General features: G+C 36.5%; 1 protein-coding gene across 2 annotated transcripts in view; it reads right to left on the bottom strand.

The window, feature by feature from the left end:
• The window catches only part of ORC5 (origin recognition complex subunit 5), an 89736-nt gene that overhangs the window by 30062 nt on the left and 36796 nt on the right, over positions 1-22878 (bottom strand). For both annotated transcript variants that reach the window (XM_044245850.1, XM_044245851.1), the window contains exons 9-12: positions 18802-18854; positions 17292-17404; positions 16280-16327; positions 9677-9787 (exon numbers count right to left, since the gene is read on the bottom strand). In XM_044245850.1, coding sequence (XP_044101785.1) covers positions 9677-9787; positions 16280-16327; positions 17292-17404; positions 18802-18854 — 325 coding nt within the window. The remainder of the gene's footprint in view (positions 1-9676; positions 9788-16279; positions 16328-17291; positions 17405-18801; positions 18855-22878) is intronic.

Here is a 22878-nt window from a genome sequence, read left to right as displayed (position 1 = left end):
AAATTCATCTTTGTATGGGCAGGTGAGGCCAATGTCCTCCAAAGGACTCCAATTAGTTGCAAGCTGACAAGAAATCAAGACAATTTCTCATTGGAAATCCCCTTAAGCACCAACATTTCTTCTAACCATCTTTTTATAAAAGTATTTTAAAGTATAGCACACATTTCCTTAATGTAGATTTTTCCAGCTCATTTATCTCCTAAACTATTCTTATTAAAACTCCTTTCCTCATGAAAATGAATTAGTCATACAGCTCTAACTAAGGTATGCATTTGTCTATATAGTCACTTTATTAGTAGTACAGGTTTTTGGGGCACGCAGATGGCTCAGTGGGTTAAGCCTCTGCTTTCAGCTCAGGTCATGATCTCAGGGTCCCGTGATCGAGCCCCACATCAGGCTCTCTGCTCAGCGGGGAGCCTGTTTCCCCTTCTCTCTCTGCCTGCCTCTCTGCCTACTTGTGATCTCTGTCAAACAAATAAAATCTTTTTTAAAAATTATAAAAATAGTAAAGGTTTCCTTAAATACGCTCATGCAAGCACACACCCTGATATGTTTAGTGCTTTCAGCAAAAAAAGGAAAAATCTGCCAAGTCAAAAAAATGTATTGGTGTTGAATACATTTCCCCCAAAAATATGAACAAAGGGTATATATTTGGAATATTTATTAGAAGCACTAAGCTCTGAGAAAGGTGGCTATGAAATATTGCCTACAAATATAAGGTACCAATGTATTATTTTACTCAGAAGTTGAAAGCATAATTTATGCAATATTTTTTTTTATCCCTTAGGCAGTGTTTTATATGTCACCCTAAAGCAATGGTTCCATTTTTCTAGATTCAGTAAAAACGCCTATTCTGGGCTAATACATCCAGAAAGGCAAAGTGGCTACACTGATGAAATTTCATACCAGATTTAGGGAAGACAAGGGAAGAGCTGAGTAGGGGTAACCCCTGTTCTTTTACCAGTGATGACAAGAAATTCAACCTTTACCCCTGGCAACAGAGTAAAACATACTATGCCTTTTTTTCATCATTGGTAATAACTAATACTAGATTCCTTACCACTAAAGTAACTTTACTCTTTTCAAATATGAAATATCCCCAAATAGTTTTTTTTTTTGTTGTTGTTGTTTTTTAAATCTCTGGGAATAGGCACAAACTACGGAGTGTCTGATGGCAGAACAGTAATACACCCACATCAGGGGTAGGAGTGGATTTGAGAATCTAATTTACTGCACCAGTGGAGACTGAGCACCATGGTGGTCAGGCCCTTCACTGCTAGAGAAGGGTCTGCCTCTGTCAAACAACACCCCTGCCGACCTATTTATCAGTGAAGTAGGCATTAAGTAAGCCTCCTTTACCATGTTTGCAATGAAATGGCCCACAGTCTCAGTTGTGGTTAAAAATAGTAAGATTATTAGAAAATGTTAGTATTCAAGATATCTTCTGTGATTTATATAATTTACCCTAATAGCATCAAGTATTTAAGTTGGATAATACAGAGAATATTGGAATGCTGGCACAAGCCAAATGAAGCATAAAGAAATCACAAAAGAATAGCTTTTCACATTTTCTAATACTCTAGTATGCAGGGAATTTGTTTTCAGGAAAACTGCTGTTTGCCAACCTTAATATAAAGAAAATTACCATACTTCAAGTCATTTCATATGAATATATTATAGCTAGATTTTAGAAAGTTACCCTTTATGTTTACAAGATTCAAATTCTCACCTAATCAGTACATGCATGGGATAATATTTCATCAACTATGATTTCTGATATTATGTGACTAGCATTTGACAACTGTTATTACTTTTTCTGTAAAAACATAAATCAAACCACTATAATATTATGCAATAAACTAAATTTTTAAGGTAAACAGGTTTTTAAGTAAAGTCTATAAAATCAGCTTATTTGGTTAAAGTAGCTTTGGTTAAAAATTTACTAAAGTAGATTGAAATACTGTATGTAAAAGAGTGACACAATAGGGTAACTTTTTTTTTTTTACTTAAAAAAAATATTTTATTTATTTATTTGACAGAGAAAGAGAGAGCACAAGCAGGGGGAACAGCAGGCAGAAACAGAGGGAGAAGCAGACTTCCCACTGGGCAGAGAACCAGATACGGGGGCTTGATCCTAGGACCTGCGCCTAATCTGAGCCAAAGATAGATGCTTAACAACTGAGCCACCCAGGAGCCCTAGGGCAACTTTTAATCATAAAGTATTTGAAATACACCCATGTAACTTTTTTTAAGACCCACTTAGTTTAGCCAAATATAATACACCGATTATTTGACCATAACTTGATAAGTTTCAAGGCTTAACTGAGATTGTTTGATACCAACAGACTGAACTAAGAGAATCTAATTTAGTTATAACTAAATCTAAGTGGGTATTAGCAAAACTTAGTTAGGACACAGGTATTAAACAATCATGCTCCATAAACACTAAGTTTAAGGCATGTCAGAAGGAAATATTCAACAAACAGGTTTGTTCTTTTTACTTGGAAGAAGACATTCAAATACATGTATTATCAAAGAACAGGGACTACTGAAGTGAAAAATTCTATTTTTATCTATTCACCTTAGATATTTTAATATTAATTTTCCCTTTAAGTATTTAAGTATCAATTCCCTCATTCAGCATGTCTGTCCTCTCACTAAATACACACATAGGCCATTAACCTTTGTACAAGCTAGAAGCTGGCAGCTGCACCAAGACCAAAAGAAGGGCAGTGGAAGCCACAGACTGACTCGGAAGTCCTGAGGGGAGGCGCAGCACCCTCTTCACATTCATACTCTTTATCTAATACAGTGCCTGCGACATAGCAGGCCTCAATAAGAATCTGTTACATGAAATCTTAAGCAAAGAAAAAAAAATTAATTCCAACCTGGGAAAGAAGATAAATACTAACTCTGAATTTGAAGTATGAATTAAAGTAGATTATATTAAATTTTTTCTTTTTAAATGTTTCAAGTTAAATAATATTAACAAAATCCCTTCTATACTGTAAAAAGACCAGAAAATTAAATAAATTTAGTGAACAGCTACCTATATTAAAAGAAAAATGCCAAAAATCTGGTTTTGGTAGGATAAAAGGTTAGCAGCCCCAACAAGTGTAGCAAAAACACCTTCCAGCTTAGAGACAAAGCATCTACTTCAAAAAACTCTCATATTATGCTGAGTGAAATAAGTCAAGCAGAGAGAGTCAATTATCATATGGTTTCACTTATTTGAGCATAACAAATAGCACAGAGGACAAGGGGTGTTAGAGAGGAGAAGGGAGTTGGGGTAAATTGGAAGGGGAGGTGAATCATGAGAGACTATGGGCTCTGAAAAACAATCTGAGGGGTTTGAAGTGGCGGCAGGGGGATGGGAGGTTGGGGTACCAGGTGGTGGGTATTATAGAGGGCACGGATTGCATGGAGCACTGGGTGTGGTGAAAAAATAATGAATACTGTTTTTCTGAAAATAAATAAATCAATTCAATTAAAAAAAAAAAAAAAAGCTCTCACAGACGGGGGCGCCTGGGTGGCTTAGTGGGTTAAAGCCTCTGCCTTTGGCTCAGGTCATGATCCCAGGGTCCTGGGATCGAGCCCTGTGTTGGGCTCTCTGCCTACATCCCCCACCACTCTCTCTCTGCCTGCCTCTGCCTACTTGTGATCTCTGTCTGTCAAATGAATAAATAAAATCTTAAAAAAAAAAAAAGGCTCTCACAGATGAAACAACTAAATTATAATTCTGCATTCTAACTGATGATGATTTGGAAAATATCACAATTATTAGTTTAAGTATATCCTATATAGCTTATAAAACCAACAACTAAATGAGCAGAAAGCTTAAGGTTATCTAAATGCTACTATAATTAATGTAACTTTTATGGGGAAAGATCAAGTTGATTCATGACCGAAAATTAAACTGATGTAACAAATATAGTTCAAATATATTCCATTATGTATATGGTATCATGATGTGAGTTCACAAGCAGAGAAAGTAGAAATGGATATGGATAATGTACAGATAATACTTTACTGTAATCTGTACATTATACTTTGCTCAAAAAAATTTTACTCTTAAAAATGAAAATTTACAAAAACACTTTAATTTTTCCATATTAAATTATACACACCTAAATAAAAACTCATTCAGAAATGAGATATTACTGAAAAAATTCAACTTGTCTATATGGTACATAGAACTATTTTTTAAAGGAACAATGTATGCTCCTTTTCTTATTTTTCAGCTACTTCTTGATATTAATTTAAAGTGCATTCTTATAGTACAGGATACAACACACACTATTTTCAAACTTCTGAAGTGTACAATCACAGTGAACTAACTTCAAAAATAATTCTTCAAAATGCTAACTGATCAAATAGGATCAATGTTAATATGTAATATATGTGTACTTAAATCTCCTTTAATTTTTAAAGTAATTTTCCCTTTAAAAGTCACTTTAGAAACCACTATCCGAACATCTGGGTGGCTCAGCTGTTAAGCGGCTGCCCTCAGCTCAGGTAATCAAGCCCCATGTAGGGTTCCCTGCTCAACGGAAAGCCTGCTTCTCCCTCTCCCACTCCCCCTGCTTGTGTTCCCTCTCTCGCTGTCTCTCTCTCAAATAAATATATTAAATATTAAAAAAAAAAAGAAACCTCTATCAGTAATTTTAGAAATAAATTCTTCAGCAAGTTTATTCTCTAAGAAAAGAGAAGACACTATGGCCTAATATTTTAAAATAAGTAATATACATGATTACAATCTTAAAGAACTGTTCCTACTATGTTCACCTAAATATAAGACTATGGAGGAAGTCAACAAGGATGAGTAAGAGAAGATACTGAAATATCAAAAGGATGAAATAGATCATGCAAAAATTTCCAAACAAATTATCATTTTTCTTCAAGGAAAAAAAAGAAAATAAAAAAGCATAACCTGGTTTTAATATACTTCTGGGGGAAAAAAAAGGACAATTCAGCAGTATTTCTTTTTTTTTTTTTAAGATTTTATTTATTTATTTGATAGACAGAGACCACAAGTAGGTAGAGAAGCAAGCAGAGAGATGGGGGTGGGGGGAAGCAGGCTCCCTGCCAAGCAGAGAGCTGGATGCGGGGTTCAATCCCAGGACCCTCAGGCTCACGACCTGAACCGAATGCAGAGGCTTTAACCCAATGAGCCACCCAGGTGCCCCTCAGCAGTATTTCTTTTAAAGATAATAAATGGTCTTCAATAACATATCTGATAAAATTAAAATTTGAAAGTAATACCTCTAAACTTTACTACTTCCTGCATGTAAATGGTATAGTTTACCCATTCTAGCCATGCTGACAGGAAAAAAAGAATGAAAACACCAGAATTAATGCTTTGCCATTCCCAAAGTTCATACACATATATAAGAGCTACATTTGTTTTATTTGAGTGACAATTGTTAAAATAATCCATGATCTTGACAACACGATGACATTAAATTGGATAAGGCTAGACTTATCTTAAAAGTGTCAGAAAAATTTAAAAACCATATTTCAATCTGAGCAGTAATCTAATAAAAAGTTAAATGTGCTAACATTCTTTTACCTATTTAAGAGACTAAAAAAATTAATGAATAGAATTGAATCTAAAAATTTTTTTCAAGGTTTTATTTATGTATTTGACAGAAAGAGATGACAAGTAGGCAGAGAGGCAGACAGAGAGAGAAAGAGAGGAGGAAGCAGGCTCCTCACTGACCAGAGAGCCCAATTCGGGGCTCAATCCCAAGACCCTGGGATCAAGACCTGAGCCGAAAGCAGAGGCTTTAACCCACTGAGCCACCCAGGTGCCCCGTATCTAAAATTTAATAAAGAATAAATTCAGAAGAATACCAACTATAATACAATACTGTTATTAATACTATTATGAATTTGATTATTATTCTCACTTGGAATTTTAACTTCAAAGATTCCTTAAGCTACTATTTTTATAATTTTTTTACAGAATAGATTTAAATGGATTTGAATAAAATGCAGTGGAAATAAAATTCCACTTCAAGTAAACTGTGAACATATCTACCACATCTGATCAATTTGTTATATATAAAAAATAATTAATTATATAACTGGTAAGTCAAACTAAAAGAACAGCATATTATTATGAAACAAACCCTTAAAACAGCTTGATATGGAATAAATGATTAGCAAAATAACACATTATCTTCTCATTAAAAGACACACAACAGGCAACAGAAAACATTTTACTTCTAGGTAGAAAATACTCATGCAATACAATTATTTTCCAATCTTATTTACATTTTCATGAACGTGTACACATGTATGCATACATACATGTATATATCATTAAACATCTTCAGGCAATTGTATTTTTGTCCAAATAGACCAATGTGTTCATTTAACAAACAGCTTTCTCTAAACACGAAACACTATTGAAGATGTAAAGCAGTTTCCTTAGTTCATCTTAAAGCTAGAATGCATCAATATCGCCATCTAGTGTTCATACCAAATAAGCAAGGCCAACACAAATGTGGGCATCCTCCTCTCACTTAAAAAATTAAGTGAACTTAAGGAAATTATCATTCCTATGGGCAAGAGTAAAGTCTGATGGCTGAATGAAACAATAAAAATAGAAAAAGCCAGGGATCCTGGGTGGCTCAGTGGGTTAAGCCGCTGCCTTCAGCTCAGGTCACGATCTCAGGGTCCTGGGATTGAGCCTCACATTGGGCTCTCTGCTCAGCAGGGAGCCTCCCTCTCTCTACCTGCCTCTCTGCCTACTTGGGATCTCTCTGTCAATTAAATAAATAAAATCTTAAAAAAAAAAATAGAAAAGGTCACTGGGAATCAATGGGAATGGGACAAAAGTAAACCTGTGGAAGAAATAATCCTTTTTCTGAATGTGGTTTCTCCCACATTTTGTTCTGAAACACAGTATACATGCTACTTAATTTTCTTGGATACTTTATTGACCAAGCAAAAGTAGAGGTCAACTTCATAGGGTTAGTTGCATCTATCCCCTCTGTATCCGAAATGGGAATCACTGAGATCAAGTCCTAAATGATCTGTCATCAAAGGAACACAAATTCATTTAAAGCTATATTTTAAATATATAAAATTATCATTTTGATTACAGCTACTGAGAAGAAATAAAGAACAAAAACTTCATTTAGGTTGTTAAGGTTGAAGAGAGTTTAACTTCATTTTAAAAATAAAGATACATTTAGGCCAAGCTGTATCTTAATTACATTACAGACACTGTTGAAAGTATAAAGACTGGTGATACTGTTCTTCTCTAATCAAAGCCTCCGAGTAGCTAGTAAATCTTCAAATCAGCAACCTCTTGCTGGTTTTTTTTTTTTTTTAAAGATTTTATTTATTTATTCGACAGAGATCACAAGTAGGCAGAGAGGCAGGCAGAGAGAGAGAGAGGAGGAAGCAGGCTCCCCGCTGAGCAGAGAGCCCGATGAGGGACTCGATCCCAGGACCCTGAGATCATGACCTGAGCCGAAGGCAGCGGCTTAACCCACTGAACCACCCAGGCGCCCCTCTTGCTGGTTTTGACTGTCTATCCCTATAAACTAGACCTGCTGCTGGGAACATCTGCATCTAAGTCTGGATGCAGCCAGTAATTTGCTGTGTGGCCTCGGGCAGATCTTTGAGACACTGAGCTTCAGTTCCCTCTCCAAGACTAACCAAGTACATGGCAAACTTCCCAAGATGCAAAACACTCTCGCAACATAAGGTCCGACATGGAAGGCATGGAGAGCAAGGCGTTATGTGTGGCGATGGCAGTACTACCTGTCCTGGACCACAGCGACAGTGACGGCCGTCACCACGATACAACCCCATCCACTCTTCAACAAAATCGGGGCGACAGTTCACGGATGTGTCTTGTTTTTTCCCACTCCCATCCCTTTACTCCTATCATTTCCCCTTCTTATATCTCTAACTCTACCCACTGGAAGTAAGATGTCAGCTTTATCTATTTCTTTTCCTTTTTATTTATCCAATTTCTCATTTTTTTGTACAACAAACACCTATCACTTACATAAACCAGAAATACTTAAAGAAATGACTCTACTCATTCTCTACAGCCCAGCTCCATATTTCACCTTTTCTGTGAAGCTTTCTCTCACCCTGCCCAATCCAGAAGTGCTCTCTCTGCTCTAAAATTCTCAACCACACTATCCAGCATCCACACACCCTTATACCATTATTCTTATGTACATGTTTTATTCCCCCAGAACAAATTACAAGCTTTCCAAAAGGAAAAAAGAAAACATTTATTATCATTCCCTCTCTCTCCTTTACACAAAGGTAATTTGGAGGCACTTGAGAAGTATAATCACATGTGATGTAAAGGCCTTCCTTAACCGTGTACCTCACCTCTCTAGGCTTTGGTTGTCAGTGATTTACTCATTGTGTCATTCTGGGAATACCATTTAACCTCCCTAAAGCTCAATACCTTTTAATAAAGATACTAATACCCGCTGTTTCATAGTTATTGCAACAGCAAAAACAAAACAAAAAGTCATCTACTATATGTAGAAAGCTATTAACAAATGTAAAGTCTGATTAAAAATTAATTTCAGGGGATGCCTGCGTGGCTTAAGCATCTGCCTTCAGCTCAGGTCATGATTCCAGAGACCTGGACAGAGCCTAGGTAGGGCCTCCTGCTTAGCACCCTCTCTCTGCCCACCCTGCTCCCTTACTCATGTTCTCTATCTCTCTCAAATATAAAATCTCAGAAAAAAAAAAGTTACCAGCGTACATTAGATTACAAGTCAAACATTCGTTCAGGGACTAAATTTATTTGCAGGGAATTTAAACATAAATGTTATTATTTATGTATTTCTCAACCTAAAAACATATATAGAGAACAAAATGCTCATTGCAAAGTCCGAAGTGCTTTTTAGTAATACTAGTCACATCAATTGTTTTATCTTCTAGCCATTCATACCATATGCTAGGAACCGTTTTTCTGGACCATTTAAGAAATCTACTGTGACTATATTTTTAATAAACAGATTTTTCTGAGAAAGTCAACTAAAAAAAAGCTTAATGACTTTATTTTAAAAATATATTTTTTTCATATTTTTCATATTTTTTTTTCATATTTTCATATTTTTTCATATTTTTCACTTGATCTTAGTCAAAAGGCTGAGAAGTGATTATATTTCATATTATTATGCTACTGCTGCCATCTAGTGAAAATTTTGAGAACTTATTCATTCTGGAAAAATTTTTTTTAAAATCATACTGTTGACATATATATGAGGAATAAAGATATTATAGATTACTTCCTTACAAATACGTTTTTAAAAATTTTGTGTTCATTAGATTATTAATTCTACATAATAATTCACCAATTTCATCATGAAGCTACTTATTTAAATCAGCAAGATAATTATAATCATTTAATTTAAAAATTCTTTTACTGAAAAAAGAAAACATCTGGAAACATCAAGTTGGTTTTGTCATCAAGTTATACCTGTAAATAGAAGCAAATTCAGGGATACCCTCAAAGATTCTGTATTTGGAATTTTCAAGTACTTACCAAGAACATACTGTTCATGACTTAGTTAAAACAGTAACATATGCTAACTAAAAATCTAAATGCCTGGAACTATACCAACTATATTACCTGAAGAATTCCATAAAGACATAGAGGACAGATAATAACTATTATTAAGCTTACCTGGGAAAAGATGTTTGCTGTTGGAGCAACTCTACTGTCCACGATACTATATAATATTGCTAATAATCTGTCTAGTGGAAATGGTTTTGGTCCGAGAAGATGATTGCTTGTCTGTAACAAAAGGACATGGATTTTCTTCTTATAGCAAACTCACTTTCTGTACCACAAATTCTCAGTAACAATATACATACAATATACCCCAAAGAGCCTAACAATTCTAACTTTTAGTCTCAATGCTAAAACCTTAGCTGATATAATGGCTTATCAGTCAACATTTTATTCAAGATTTTCTTAGTATAAACAGGTATTAAATAAACAACTCACAAGTTGTCCATCCCTAGTCCTGAACATCATACATATTCTGTTGTTATAACCAGATGGTAAGTGAGTTAAGCTAGGTCATCTGTCAAAATAGTCCATAACCAAAACCAGGGTCTGGGTCCTAATTCCTTGACTAGAACTTAATTCTTACTTTTCACATTCAGTCCTTTTTGTGCCATCACCAGGAAAATACATTTGTTCAATATTAATAGTTCTAAAAAGATCATCTATAGTAAATACTAGCTTGGAAAACCAATAAAAGATTTGATAACTTGTGAATAAGCTGTCACCCTGTAATAATGTAAAATTTAAAAACTGAAAGATTATAAAATGTGCATATTTGTGTACAAAGCCATATGGTAAAATGTCTTGTCACCAGAAAACTGAAGTGCTCAAGGTCCACTCCAAGAGAGTTTTAGTAGCACTGTTAGAATATAAGTACTCTATATTAGCACAATGGTAAATAAATGGAAATCTGCATTTACATGCATGAGAAAAACTATTTCTTCAAAGAATGACTATAAAGAAAAATACCTACATAGAATTACAAAATGAAGTGTGTGTTTACCTCAGCTATTTATATCTAAAAAATAGTTTAGAAATCATTCTCCAGGTCTTAAACTTTTTATCCTTTCTCATTAAATACTTCAATCATTTAGAAAAGTACAGGGGCTGATATAATAAATAATAATGTACCCAGGACCCAATTTTATCAACCCCTAACAGTATGGGATATGTGCAAAGAAAAAACATTGGATCATATTACAGATAAACCAAAGGTCCTTTACACTCCTCTTACATCCCACTTTCTCCCTAAAAGGAACCACTATCCAGAATTTGGTGTTTTTGCCACTTTCGTGACAATTTTTATACAGCTACTACAGATGCATTCATAAACAATATACAGCACTATCTGCAAGATCTAACCTCATATAAATGATATTATTTTGGACATACCACTAGTTGCTTTTTTTCCTTCAATATGTTTTTGAGGTTTATCCATATTGATACATGCACTTCTGGGTTCTGTTCTGAAGCAACCCTACAGAATTCCATTTAAAGACAAATTACTGTCTACATCTAAAAATTCATCACTGTAATTCATCACAAATAATCCTGTGATGGACCACATTTCCCCTTGTGCACATGTGTGAGTTTCTCTAAGTGGGGCTGAGAAACTAAAGCAGAAAGCAGAGGGCAGAGACAATGCTGTGTGATCACCAACAGTTCCATCTGGGGCACAGAGAAAACTACTATATTTCTCAGTATCTCCTTCCCGTTAGATGACTAGGGGTGAATGTGATATCACCTATTTCCAAGCCTGGCCTCTCAGACCTTTAATCTTCTTTTAATCCTTTAATCTTCTTACCCTTTGGTAGCCACTGTAAAAATCACCATGTTTTACTTGGCATCACTACAAAAGAGGGCCACCCAGCCCATTCGCCATTGTGTCATGAACAACATATAAATCTTTGTTATGTTAATCCACTGAGGGTTTGCGGTTTTTGCTACAGCACAGCTCAGCCTATCTTGACCAATACAAAGTACACTCCCATATTAACTTTATTATGGCCAACAAACAGAATACGCAGGCTCTTATTCTTCTACATTATTACCAATAAAATCATCAGGGTTTTTTTTTTTTTAGTTTTGCCAATCCAAGAACATGAAATAATGGCTGTTGTTTAAAGTTTCATTTCTAAAAAAAAAAAAAAAGTAAATAAATAAAAATAGAGATTAATTTTCTCATTGGTGAATGAAGCTGATAATCATGTCAGGTCTGATAGGCAACTGAAAAAAGCAAATGTTACCCAAAAAATCAATCACAATAAAACAACTACAGAGTAATTAACTTGACTGTCAGTTTCAGGTATACTCGCCATGATCAGCTATCCTTTTTATATCATTTACCCACTTATTGATTGGATTTTTGCCTTTTTCTTAAGGGTTTATGTAACTCTTAAAAAATAATTCTAGATATTAATCATTTGTTACTAATCATTTGTCTGTTGAATCAGTTTAAGAACTGTGGTTAACATCCAGGCGCCTGCATGGCACAGTTGGTTGAGCATCTGACTCTTGGTTTCAGCTCAGGTCACGATCTCAGTCATGAGATCCAGTCCCATGTTGGGCTCCATGCTCAGCACAGAGTCTGCTTGAGACTGTCTGTCTCCCTCTCCCTCTACCATAGAAGTACTGCAAATTCTGTCCCCACATCACTGTTAAAACCTAGTTTCTAGTTGAAATTCTCAGGGAAGACTTTTGTCCTTGTTTCAAACAGAGTCAGAGTCTGGCAGGGAAATTTCCTTACCAAATCCATTTGCTTGGAATGGAAAGATTTTCACTTTTTACATTTTCTGGTTAGAAAACACACATCCAATTTAAAATTAAAGTGTCCTAGTGGCACGTGAGGCATATGATATTTACCTTCCTCAGTGAACTGGTTTTGTGCTACACACGCAAACTGGCTTCCCTCCTAGAGGGGAAGGCAAAGTCTGAGAAATGCCTACTAAATTCATTATAGAGCTCATTAAGAGAATGAAGGCCTGTAAAAATAGATCAAAAAAAGGAAATCAAATCAAATTTTTGAGGAGTGAAATGGCATCAAATTTGGTGTCAAGTTACACCAAGAAAAACAGAATCTTAAGAGTTATGAATATTTATACTAGAAAAAACTAAAACTAGAAACAACTCAGAGAAGAGGGGAATGAGACTATGGGCAAGGAGAGGGGGAAAACTGTTGCTTTTCTACATAAACTGATGGGCAAATAATCTGGTATCACACACAGGCATTAGCTGAATTAAAAAGTAAAATCTTGAAAAAATCAGTGTCAGCTAAGGATAGAGAAATAGAATTACACAATCGAAGATATACAGTATTTTCAAAACAACTGTTACAATAATTATTCATACAGTCTGCTTTTTAATGTGTATTGTCTTAATTACACTGAAAGCTTCATGAAGGCAGAAACAAGGGCTATTCTGTTCTCTGCGCTATCCATAGCATCCAGCAGAGTGCCTGGCATAAGATAAACATTCAATCAAGATTTCAAGGAAGAGAGGGAACAAAAATATAAACTAGTAGGTATACGCAGGGAGCTTTCAGTTAAGCTCAGATTTTTAAAAGGACATGAACCAAAGACAAAAGAGGCTACTTACTATGAAGGTCAAATCAATAAGAATCTCATCAGAAGAACTACACTTCCTTTACAACTAGACTTTCTCATGAGGTCTTTGCTCATATGGTTCCCTCTGTCAAGACTGCCCTCCTCAGGGAAGGACAAACAAGTGCAACTCCACTTGTTCCATAGGGGTGGTCTCAATTGCCAGGATGTCACAGTCCTCACTGACCCTCATAAAGTCCTCATGTATCTCCCCTCCCCCTCAAAATCCTTAAATGGTTTTCTCTGTCTAAAGAACAGGCCTAAAATTCTTAGCCTTACGTTCATTCCTCAATTTTCTTTATTCTTACCTATTCACTTGTAAACACCTGCAAATACCACCAAGTGCTGAGACACAGATGTGAACAGATGGGTTCCTTCCCTTAAGGAACTGGTGAGTAACAAAATTCTTCTATAATCTAGCCTCACATGACTTTTCTCTGAAACTCACTTCACACTTCAGCCAATTACATTTTGCTATTTCTTTTATATGCCCTACACTTTCTCACCTCTGCTCTTGGCCCTAATTATTACCTCAAGTGGAATACTCCCTCTCCCATCTTTGCACATCCAGTTCCTGTAAGGGCCTACTTAGCCAGAGTGACTCCATCTCGGTTGAACAGCCATTTTGTTGTTTGTGCAGTAAAATTTAAACTGGCCCTGCCCCACCCCACCCCCCGCCCCCGGAAGAACTTACTTAGAAGCAAGTCCGGGAAACCAGTAAAATATGGTCGACCAGTCCCTAATAAGGGACGGGTCAGGTCAGGTGGAGATAACAGAGCCCAGAATGCAAGGACGAGTCAGGCCAGGTGGAGATGATCTCATTGGCCAGGCTCAACCACATGGCCTTTGCTCTATAAAAGCCAGTCTGTGAAGCTGAGGGTGGTCACTCTCTCTGTAAGAGACGGCCCCAACGGGTCAGTTTGATTCTTGATGCTGGCGCGAAATAAAGCTTTGCTTGACCTTCACTTTGTATCAGTCTTGCTCCTTTGATCACGGACCCCATCAGTTCCCACCATTCTTTAATTATTTATTTATTTATTTTAGATTTATTTATTTGAGAGAGAGAACAGAGAGAGCAAGCGAGAACAAAAGTAGGGGGGAGAGAGAGAGAGAGAGAGAGATGGAGAAGCAGACTCCCCAAGGAGCCCAACACGGGCTTGATCCCAGGACCTGAGATCATGACCTGAACCAAAGACAGATGCTTAACCAACTGAGCCACCAGGTGCCCCAGTCCCCATGATTTTTGAGTGCCATTCACATGCAAGCCTACCACAGATCCTTTCCTGACCACCCCAGCTGTAAGCACTCTCTCCTAACAATCCTTTATTACCCAAACCAACTACACACATAAGAAAGAAGGTACAAAATCAACTATCTGCTTATGGTGGAAAGCCTAATCAGAGATGTCTCAATGAAGAGGCAATACCAGAAAAAATTTCCCATTCCAAGCAAATGGATCTGGTAAGAAAATTTCCCTGCCTAACTCTAACTTTGTATGAAGGGAGGACAAAAGTCTTCCCTGAGAATTGCAACTATAAACTGTGGCTTAATGTTGATATGGGGGCAGAATTCACAGTACCTCTGTGATCTGAAAACCCCCAAGGCTAAGATCTGAATTTCAGATCTGGCATTCTTAAGTGCCTGCACAGAAGTAAACATAAAACTATTCTAAAGGAACACACTTCAGGCCTCAAAAATTCCAAGATGAAGTTCAGTCAACAATTAAAAGTAATAAAATGTTCAGGAGCAAGGCATTACATACATGAGTGAGTAAAAATAGAAAATGGAGATTTCATAGATTGACAAGGACTTCTAATATCAGAATGTAAAATATTTCTATGTTAAAGAAAAATGGGACTAGGAAAAATATAAAAGTGATCAGATGAAACATCTAAAAATTACAAATGACATTACTGGAATTATAAAGGTGATTTAAACAAAAGAAACAAAGCTGGAGAGAAAGTCAGAACATAGAAGTGAAGAGATCACCCAGAATTCAGCATACAGAGCCCAAAGGTAATAAAGAATGAAAAAGACTTAAGAGATGAGGACAGAGTAGGAAGATCTGACTTATATCTAATCAGCATCTCAGGAAGACATTGTTAGAATGAGGGAGAAGCTATTATTTGAAAAGTTAATTCATCAGAACTGAATAAAGGTATCGTTATTCAAATTCAGGAAACAAAACGAACCCCAATTAGAAAATTCAATCCCAGATCCACCACAGTGAAACAGTAAAAACACTAAAGGAAAACAAGAGGAGAACTTGTAAGAGAAAAACAAGAACTTGTAAAAACTTGTAGAGAAAAACACAGGTATCAACAAAGGAATAACAGACTAACAGCAAATTTTTTAGTGGCAACAATAAAGCCAGAGACAGCAAAACAATGTCTTCAAAGTCATGAGAAAACACTACCATTTTAGAAAGGCATACTGAGAAAAACTGCTTTTAAGAATGGAACTGAGAAATAAGACTCACAGCTTCTATGGCATAAAGTTTACAGACAGAACTTCTCCACCTTTTCCCAAGAGAGGCAGAGGTGGTTTTGACATACAGAGCAGAACAAGTATCTGAGCAGTCTACACACTCCTTCCACCAGTTTCAATGTGGCCCTACACCCCGCCTTCAAATGTGCTCAGGGCCTCTGATTTCTAAGCTATTCCACATTCCTCAGGTCAAACCTGCTTGCTTGGGGCTTGGGTGCCTGCCCTCTCGCCTTTTCAGTCATCTGTGCATCTACCTACAGTGCAGTTCCAAGTCGTGTGGGTCTCTTGTCCACTTAGTCCCCATATGTTCACCTTTATTATTTCTTCAGGGTCATTTTTGTGAGGGTTTCAAAGGAGGAAGCAGGAAAACAAGCTGTGTTTAGTTAAAAATTCCAGGGTAATCTTTTTCATCTATGAATTCACTGAAAGAACTTGTCAACTCAGTTTTATCTCCAATACCAGCTCACCCGAATGTGTCTTCATCACCACGTTCAACGTAACAAAATACAACATTATAACGGTACCTTATCAATTCTTATATCCAAATGACTAATAAAAGCATGCATTTATCCACTTTCCACAGTGACCTGAATTCATGAGTTTTTCCCAAGAGAAATTAGAAGGTAAATACCTTTTCGTGTTTCTTTAGAAAGTTGGTTTTCTTGATTTTCCCATGATGCTGCAATTAAGGAAAATAATTGTTAGGATGGAGAAAAAAAAGGTAATACTCCACAAAAACAGAAAACGTAATTTAAAACCTGGCATATATAATACTAATTTACATATGTTAGGCTTTCTTATTTTATTTACTACCACCTAAAATAACAACATATTTTAGGCTGCTTTGACTTAGATTTCAATCATATACAAGATTACTTCTGTATTTAAAGAAAAAGGTATTAAACTAAAATAGTGATACTTCCTAAGAGATTAACTTATTATTTTAATATTAACTTATTATTAACTTATTAACTTACTAACTTATTACAGCATATTTGTTTCTATAAAAACAAAACTTTCACAGATAAATGGGTTTTTATTCATCCTTAAGGCAGGCTGCCAATTCACCTAAGAAACACTTAAGAACATCTGGTTAAGCATTTGGGATTTAAAGTGGAGAAAAAATAGATGTGGTCCTTGACTTCATGAAACGAAGACTACTGGGAGAGATATGCAAAACAACAAATAAAAATTTATTAGAAATATATTTAATAATGAATCAAATTGCATTTTTTTTCCCAAAAAGAAAACAATTCCAAAATGGGATTTCTCCAACTAATGTACACACAGATGAGTCTCCTGAATGTTCTGGATAATGCTGTATGGAGTGTATGGCACTACTGAAGGAGCTTTAGAACAATAAAGGAGTTACCACCCTTAAAATTATTCCCATCTCTCATACTTTACACAAAACCTTATTTATATATTTTTAAAATCTATTACCTAAAGTATACCTGAACTCTTCTGTGAAGCAACATACTTTCAGGTTGTGACCCTAATTTAAAGTCTTTGAAGAGTAAGTCCTAAATATATATTTAGCAATCTCTTATTCTAATCTCTGCCCCTGAGAACTTACGGGTGTTGAGAAATTTCAAAACATCCCTGGAATCTTCAAAAGCAAAGTAAAAAGAAACAATTATTACCTTAAGGAAGAACCTCTTATCAGTTCTTGCTGGATTGTATGAAGCGAGGTATGCAGCAATTAGAATAAACTTAGAGTAATAGGGAAGCTCCACGTGAGTATATGCCGAGAGACCTACATAACAAAGATCTTTCATGAAGGCATTTGGTAGGCTACCACTAAGATTTTAAGTATCTCTTATCTTTTCTCACTGATCTTTTAATGGTGTTCTCTGGTAAAAATGACCTACTCCCTGAGTTTAAAGTGCCATTATAATGGGCAGTGGTGGTGAACATTACTATTAATCATATGCTTGCTCACTCTATTATTTTTGCTTAGCTCCTCCTATTCTGAGGTCTAAATCCTATCCATCCTGTCCTTCGAAGCCATACTTTCCATTAAACTTCCTGCTGCTCTCCTGTCATACCAAAATAAAAAAAACTATCCCTACCTTGTGAATTTCACTTATGATCCATGTAACTTTATACCTTGTATTAACAGTGAGTTGTATATATATTTCTTACCGAGCTATAATATTTCCTGATGCAAACACATCTGGGTTTTGTTTTTTTATCCCTATGGAAATAACTAAATGAATGGATAAATAAAACAAAGGACCTGGTCAAATACCATCGATTTTTACAGGAAAGCAAGGAATCTGATATTTACTGAGTATCTAGCATAGACAATGTGCTAGGTGCCACCTTATTTACTGAGGCATCTTCAAATCCTTGCCATAACTTAAAGTTAGACATTCTTTTTATTTTAGATGAGGACACTGTATTAGACTCAAGGTCATACAGTTAGGGAATAGTGAAGACCAGTTATTGCAGATTTTCTAAGGCTAGCATCTATTTTTTTCCACTGGAACACACAACTGAAAATCACTTGTACAGCCCCTAGGGCATTCAGAAACCAAAATAGACAAAAGAGAATTGCAACACCACTTAATTTTATACCATTTTCTCCAACCACTAGCCAGTGATCTACTTTTTCCAATAAGAATATTTAAGACACTTGCTCAATTTTTTTTTATGGGCCCAGCACGCTTCCACTGCGCTACTCTGCTACTCAATTTTTTTTTTTAAGTCAATTTGTTCTACTGGGATAAATCCAAAATAATAGTTTCTTTAAATAAAACAAAAGCACAAAGCTTTAAAAACATAACCAACAAAAATGCATCCCCCAAACTGGATTAACATAAAACTCAAGAAATACATATATACTGAGATAAAATTGTGGCCCAGAACTGAACAAAAGCATTTAAAGAAATTAAACTGCTTGATTTTTACATGACATAATTCAACATTTAGAAAATAGAAAACTGGTATTAGAGAATTATTTCCTCTCATAAATTGGGAGTTTCACTTAAGAGAAAATCATTAATTAAAATATCATCACAATTTCTAAATTCTTTTCCATAACACCATTTACTGACTGATGCTATCTTTAGTATTAATTTTAGTATCTTGCTTATTAGTAATCAATTAAAGAAATGTCTCTGGTAACTGTCTCAGTACTTCCTCTGATACCTTTAAGTTGTGCTGGATCTATGTCATCTTTCTGTAACTTTTCCCACTGTGAACTGAAAGAAAATAAAAGAGCAATAATGGTTTGAAAATATATGAAATCAGTACACTGTACTTAAAAGAGTCCTAGAAAAAATAATTTTTGGCTTAAGACAATAATCAATTTCCTTATAAATAGGACAACACAGACATGCAATGTACATGCTGTACCTTAACGAAATCATTGAGGGAATATTAAAACAACACAAACTTACATATCAATATCCAGATGTTAATTTTTTAATCTCTTTTCCTGATCATTATTTTAAAGTTATCAAAAAGTACCAATAAATAACATCACCTATCCTTCAGTTAAAACTCCCAATGCTCCAGTTAGCATATTAAATGCAATTGTTATAAACTATTTCTAACTCCGTAACATCACTCTTTAAAAAAAAAAAAAAAAAAAAGATTTTATCTATCTGAGAGAGAGAGAGCTCAAAGGGAGGAGAAGATCAAAGGAAGGAGAGGCGAGCTCCCCACTGAGCAGGGAACCCAACGTGGGGCTCAATCCCAGCACCCTGAGATCATGACCTGAGCCAAAGGCTAATGCTTAACCAACTGAGCCACCCAGGTGACCCTACATAACAATCTCTTAAAATAAGTACCATTACATCAGAAAATTGAGGCCCACAGGTTAAGCTGCCCAAGGACACCAGGCCAGAGCTAAGACCTGAATCCTTACAGAATGCCATTTCATTTCCACTGCCCCTCTCTGATCTTACCTGCAATTAAAATTACTAAACACCCTCAAATATTATTAAGAATATGAAGCCATGATATGACAAAATTCATTAGGAAACACACTATAGTGTAAGGAAAAAGACTGCCCCAAGAGACGTTTTAGCTGTATGACCTTGAATAAATCAATAACCTTCTCACCAAAAAATAAGGCAGTTAGATGCAATGATCTGTAAGAACCCTCTCCAACTCTTTAACTCAGCTCTTAAAATACCAATTTAAAAATAAATGCCAGACCAGAACTAAATATTCCAAATCAAACTGTATGTATTTTTATCAAAACTGCAAACAGCGCTGAAAATTATGGAAATAAAGGCATACCTCATTTTATCATTCTTACTTCACTGTGCTTTGCAGATAGTACTTTTTTTTTTTTAAACAAACTGAAGGTCTGTGGCAACCCTGCATCAAGTACAATCTATCAGTGCCATTTTTCTTACAGCAACTGCTCACTTCATGTCTTTGTCACATCTGGGTGATTCTAATACTATTTCAAATTTTTTCATTTTTATTACTTCTTATGGTGATCTGTGACCAAGTGACCTTTGACATTACTATTCTAATTGTTTTGGGGGTCATGAACTGCACCCACAGAGGACGGCAAACTTATCTGCTCCACTGACTGGCCATTCCTCCATCTCTTCCTCTCCTTGGGCCTTCCTATTCCCTGAGACACAATTATATCGAAACTGGGCCAATCAGTAACCCTACAACTGCCTCTGAGTATTCAAGTGAAAGGAAAAGTTGCATGTCTCTCACTTTAAATCACCAGCTAGAGAAGGTTAAAGCTTGTGAGGAAGTCCCGTCAAAAGCTGAGATAGACCAAAAGCCAGGCCTCTTGCACCAGTTAGCCAAGTTGCAAAAGAAAAGAAAAAGTTCTTCAAGGAAACTGAAAGTGCTACTCCAGCATACACACAAAACAGTAAGAAAGAAAAACAGCCTTGTGGCTGATCTGGAGAATATTTTAGGGGTGTTGGATATGGGATATGGCCAGTGATATGGACAGAAGATCAAAACAGCCAAAACGCTCCCTTAAGCCAAAGCCTAATCCAGAGCAAGGCCCTAACTCTTCAATTCTATGAAGGCTGAGAGGGGTGAGGAAGCTGTAGAAAAAAGGTTTGAAGCTAGCAGAGGTTGGTTCATGAGGTTTAAAGAAAGAAGCCATCTCTATAACATAAAAGTGCAAGGTGAAGCAGAAGGTGCTGATGTAGAAGCTACAGCAAGTTCTTCCAGAAGATCTAGCTAAGATCATGAATGAAGGCGGCTGCACTGAACAAGAGGTTTTCAGTGTAGGTGGAACAGTCTCCTACTGGAAGAAGATGCCATCTGGGACTTTCATAGCTAAGGAGCTGACTCTCTTGTAAAGGGTTAATGTAGCTGGTGACTTTCAGTTGAAGCTAATGCTCACTGACCATTCCAAAAATCTCAAGGCCCTTAAGAATGATGCTAAATCTACTTTGCCTGTGTTCTATCAATGGAGCAACAAAGCCTGCTGACAGCGCATGTGTACAACATGGTGTATGGAGTATTTTAAGCCCACTGTTGAGACCTACTGCTCAGAAAAGATTCCTTTCAACATATGACTGCTCACTGACAATGGACCTGGTCACCAAGACCTCTGACGGAGATGGACAAAGAGATTCATGTTGTTCTCAGGCCTGCTAACACAATATCCATTCTGCAGCCTCTTGATCAAGGACTCACTTCAACTTTATAGTCTTATTACTGAAGAAATACATTTCTCAAGGCTAGAGCTGCCAGAGATGGTAATTCCTCTGAAGGATCTGGGCAAAGTCAATTGAAAACCTTCTGGGAAGGATTCACCAGTCCAGATGCCATTAAGAACATTCATGATTCACAGGAAGAAGTCAAAATATCAACACTAAAAAGAAGTTTAAAAGAAGATGATTCCAACTCTCAAGAATGACTTTGAGGGATTCGAGACTTCAGTGGAAGAAATAACTGCAGAAGGGGTGGAAGAGCAAGAGAACTAGAATTAGAAGCGGAGCCTGAAGATATAACTGAACTGCCGCAATCTCATGACAGAACTTTTTAATAGATGAGGAACTGCTTCAGATGAACAATGGAAGGGGTTTCCTGAAAGGGAATTTGGTTAAGATGCTAATGAAGATTTCTGTAATGACAACAAAGGATTCAGAATACTATATAAATTTAGTTGTTAAGGGGCACCTGGGTGGCTCAGTGAGCTAAAGCCTCTGCCTTCGGCTCAGGTCATGATCTCAGAGTCCTGGGATCGAGCCCCACATCGGGCTCTCTACTCAGCAGGGAGCCTGCTTCCTCCTCTCTCTGTCTGCCTCTCTGCCTACTTGTGATCTCTGTCTGTCAAATAAATAAAATCTTTAAAAAAAAATTAGTTGTTAAGGTGACAAGAGGATTTAAAAGTACGGACTCCAATTTTGAAAGTTCTACTGTGGGTAAAATGCTATCAAACAGCATTACAAGCTACCGAGAAATCGTTCATGAAAGAAGAGTCAGTAAGAAGAGTCAGAAGATGCAGTAAATTTCACTGTTGCCTTAAGAAACTGCCACAGCCACCCCAATGCTCAGCAACCACCACCCTGAGCACTGAACAGGCATCGACATAAGGCAAGACCCTCTGCTAGTGCTGGGGCCAATTTCATGTTAAAACCTGTTAAACCCCTAGGGCCTGCCTGGGCCTGCTTAGCCAGAGTGACTCCATGTTGCCTAGATAGCCATTTTGTTGCCTAGGTAGCCACTTTGTTGTTTAATAAACGCCTCAGCAGTTAGTGATATCGGTTCCAGGTAATCGTTGCTAAAACACACACCTAAAATAAGGCCAGACAGGTAAGACATCCAATCAGCCAAAGCCATAGAGGTCTGTGCTTGTGCCCTATAAAACTAGCCTGTAAGACTGAGGGGTCGTTGCTCTCTTCGGAGGCAGCCCTGGCCAGTCAGTCTGACTTCTAATGCTTAGCATAGAATAAAGCTTTACATAATTTTCACTTTGTCTCAGTCTCATTCCCCTGGCTGGTCAGTCTAACTTCTAATGCTTGGCATAGTATAAGGCTTTGCATAACTTTCACTTTGTCTCAGTCTCATTCCTTTGATAATGGACCCAACACTAGCATTCCTTTGATAATGGACCTAACACTAGTTGCAACAACATTGCAACTCACTGAAAGCTCAGATGATGGTTAGTATTTTTTAGCAGCAACATATTTTTTATTAAGGTATATGTACACTGTGTGGTTTTTTAAGATAAACTACTGTACTCTTAACAGATGAGAGTACAGTGTAAACTAACATATATGCACTGGG

Source organism: Neovison vison, chromosome 4, assembly GCF_020171115.1.
Source record: "Neovison vison isolate M4711 chromosome 4, ASM_NN_V1, whole genome shotgun sequence".
NCBI classification, from domain to species: domain Eukaryota; kingdom Metazoa; phylum Chordata; class Mammalia; order Carnivora; family Mustelidae; genus Neogale; species Neogale vison.
This window is presented reverse-complemented; position numbering and strand designations above follow the sequence as displayed.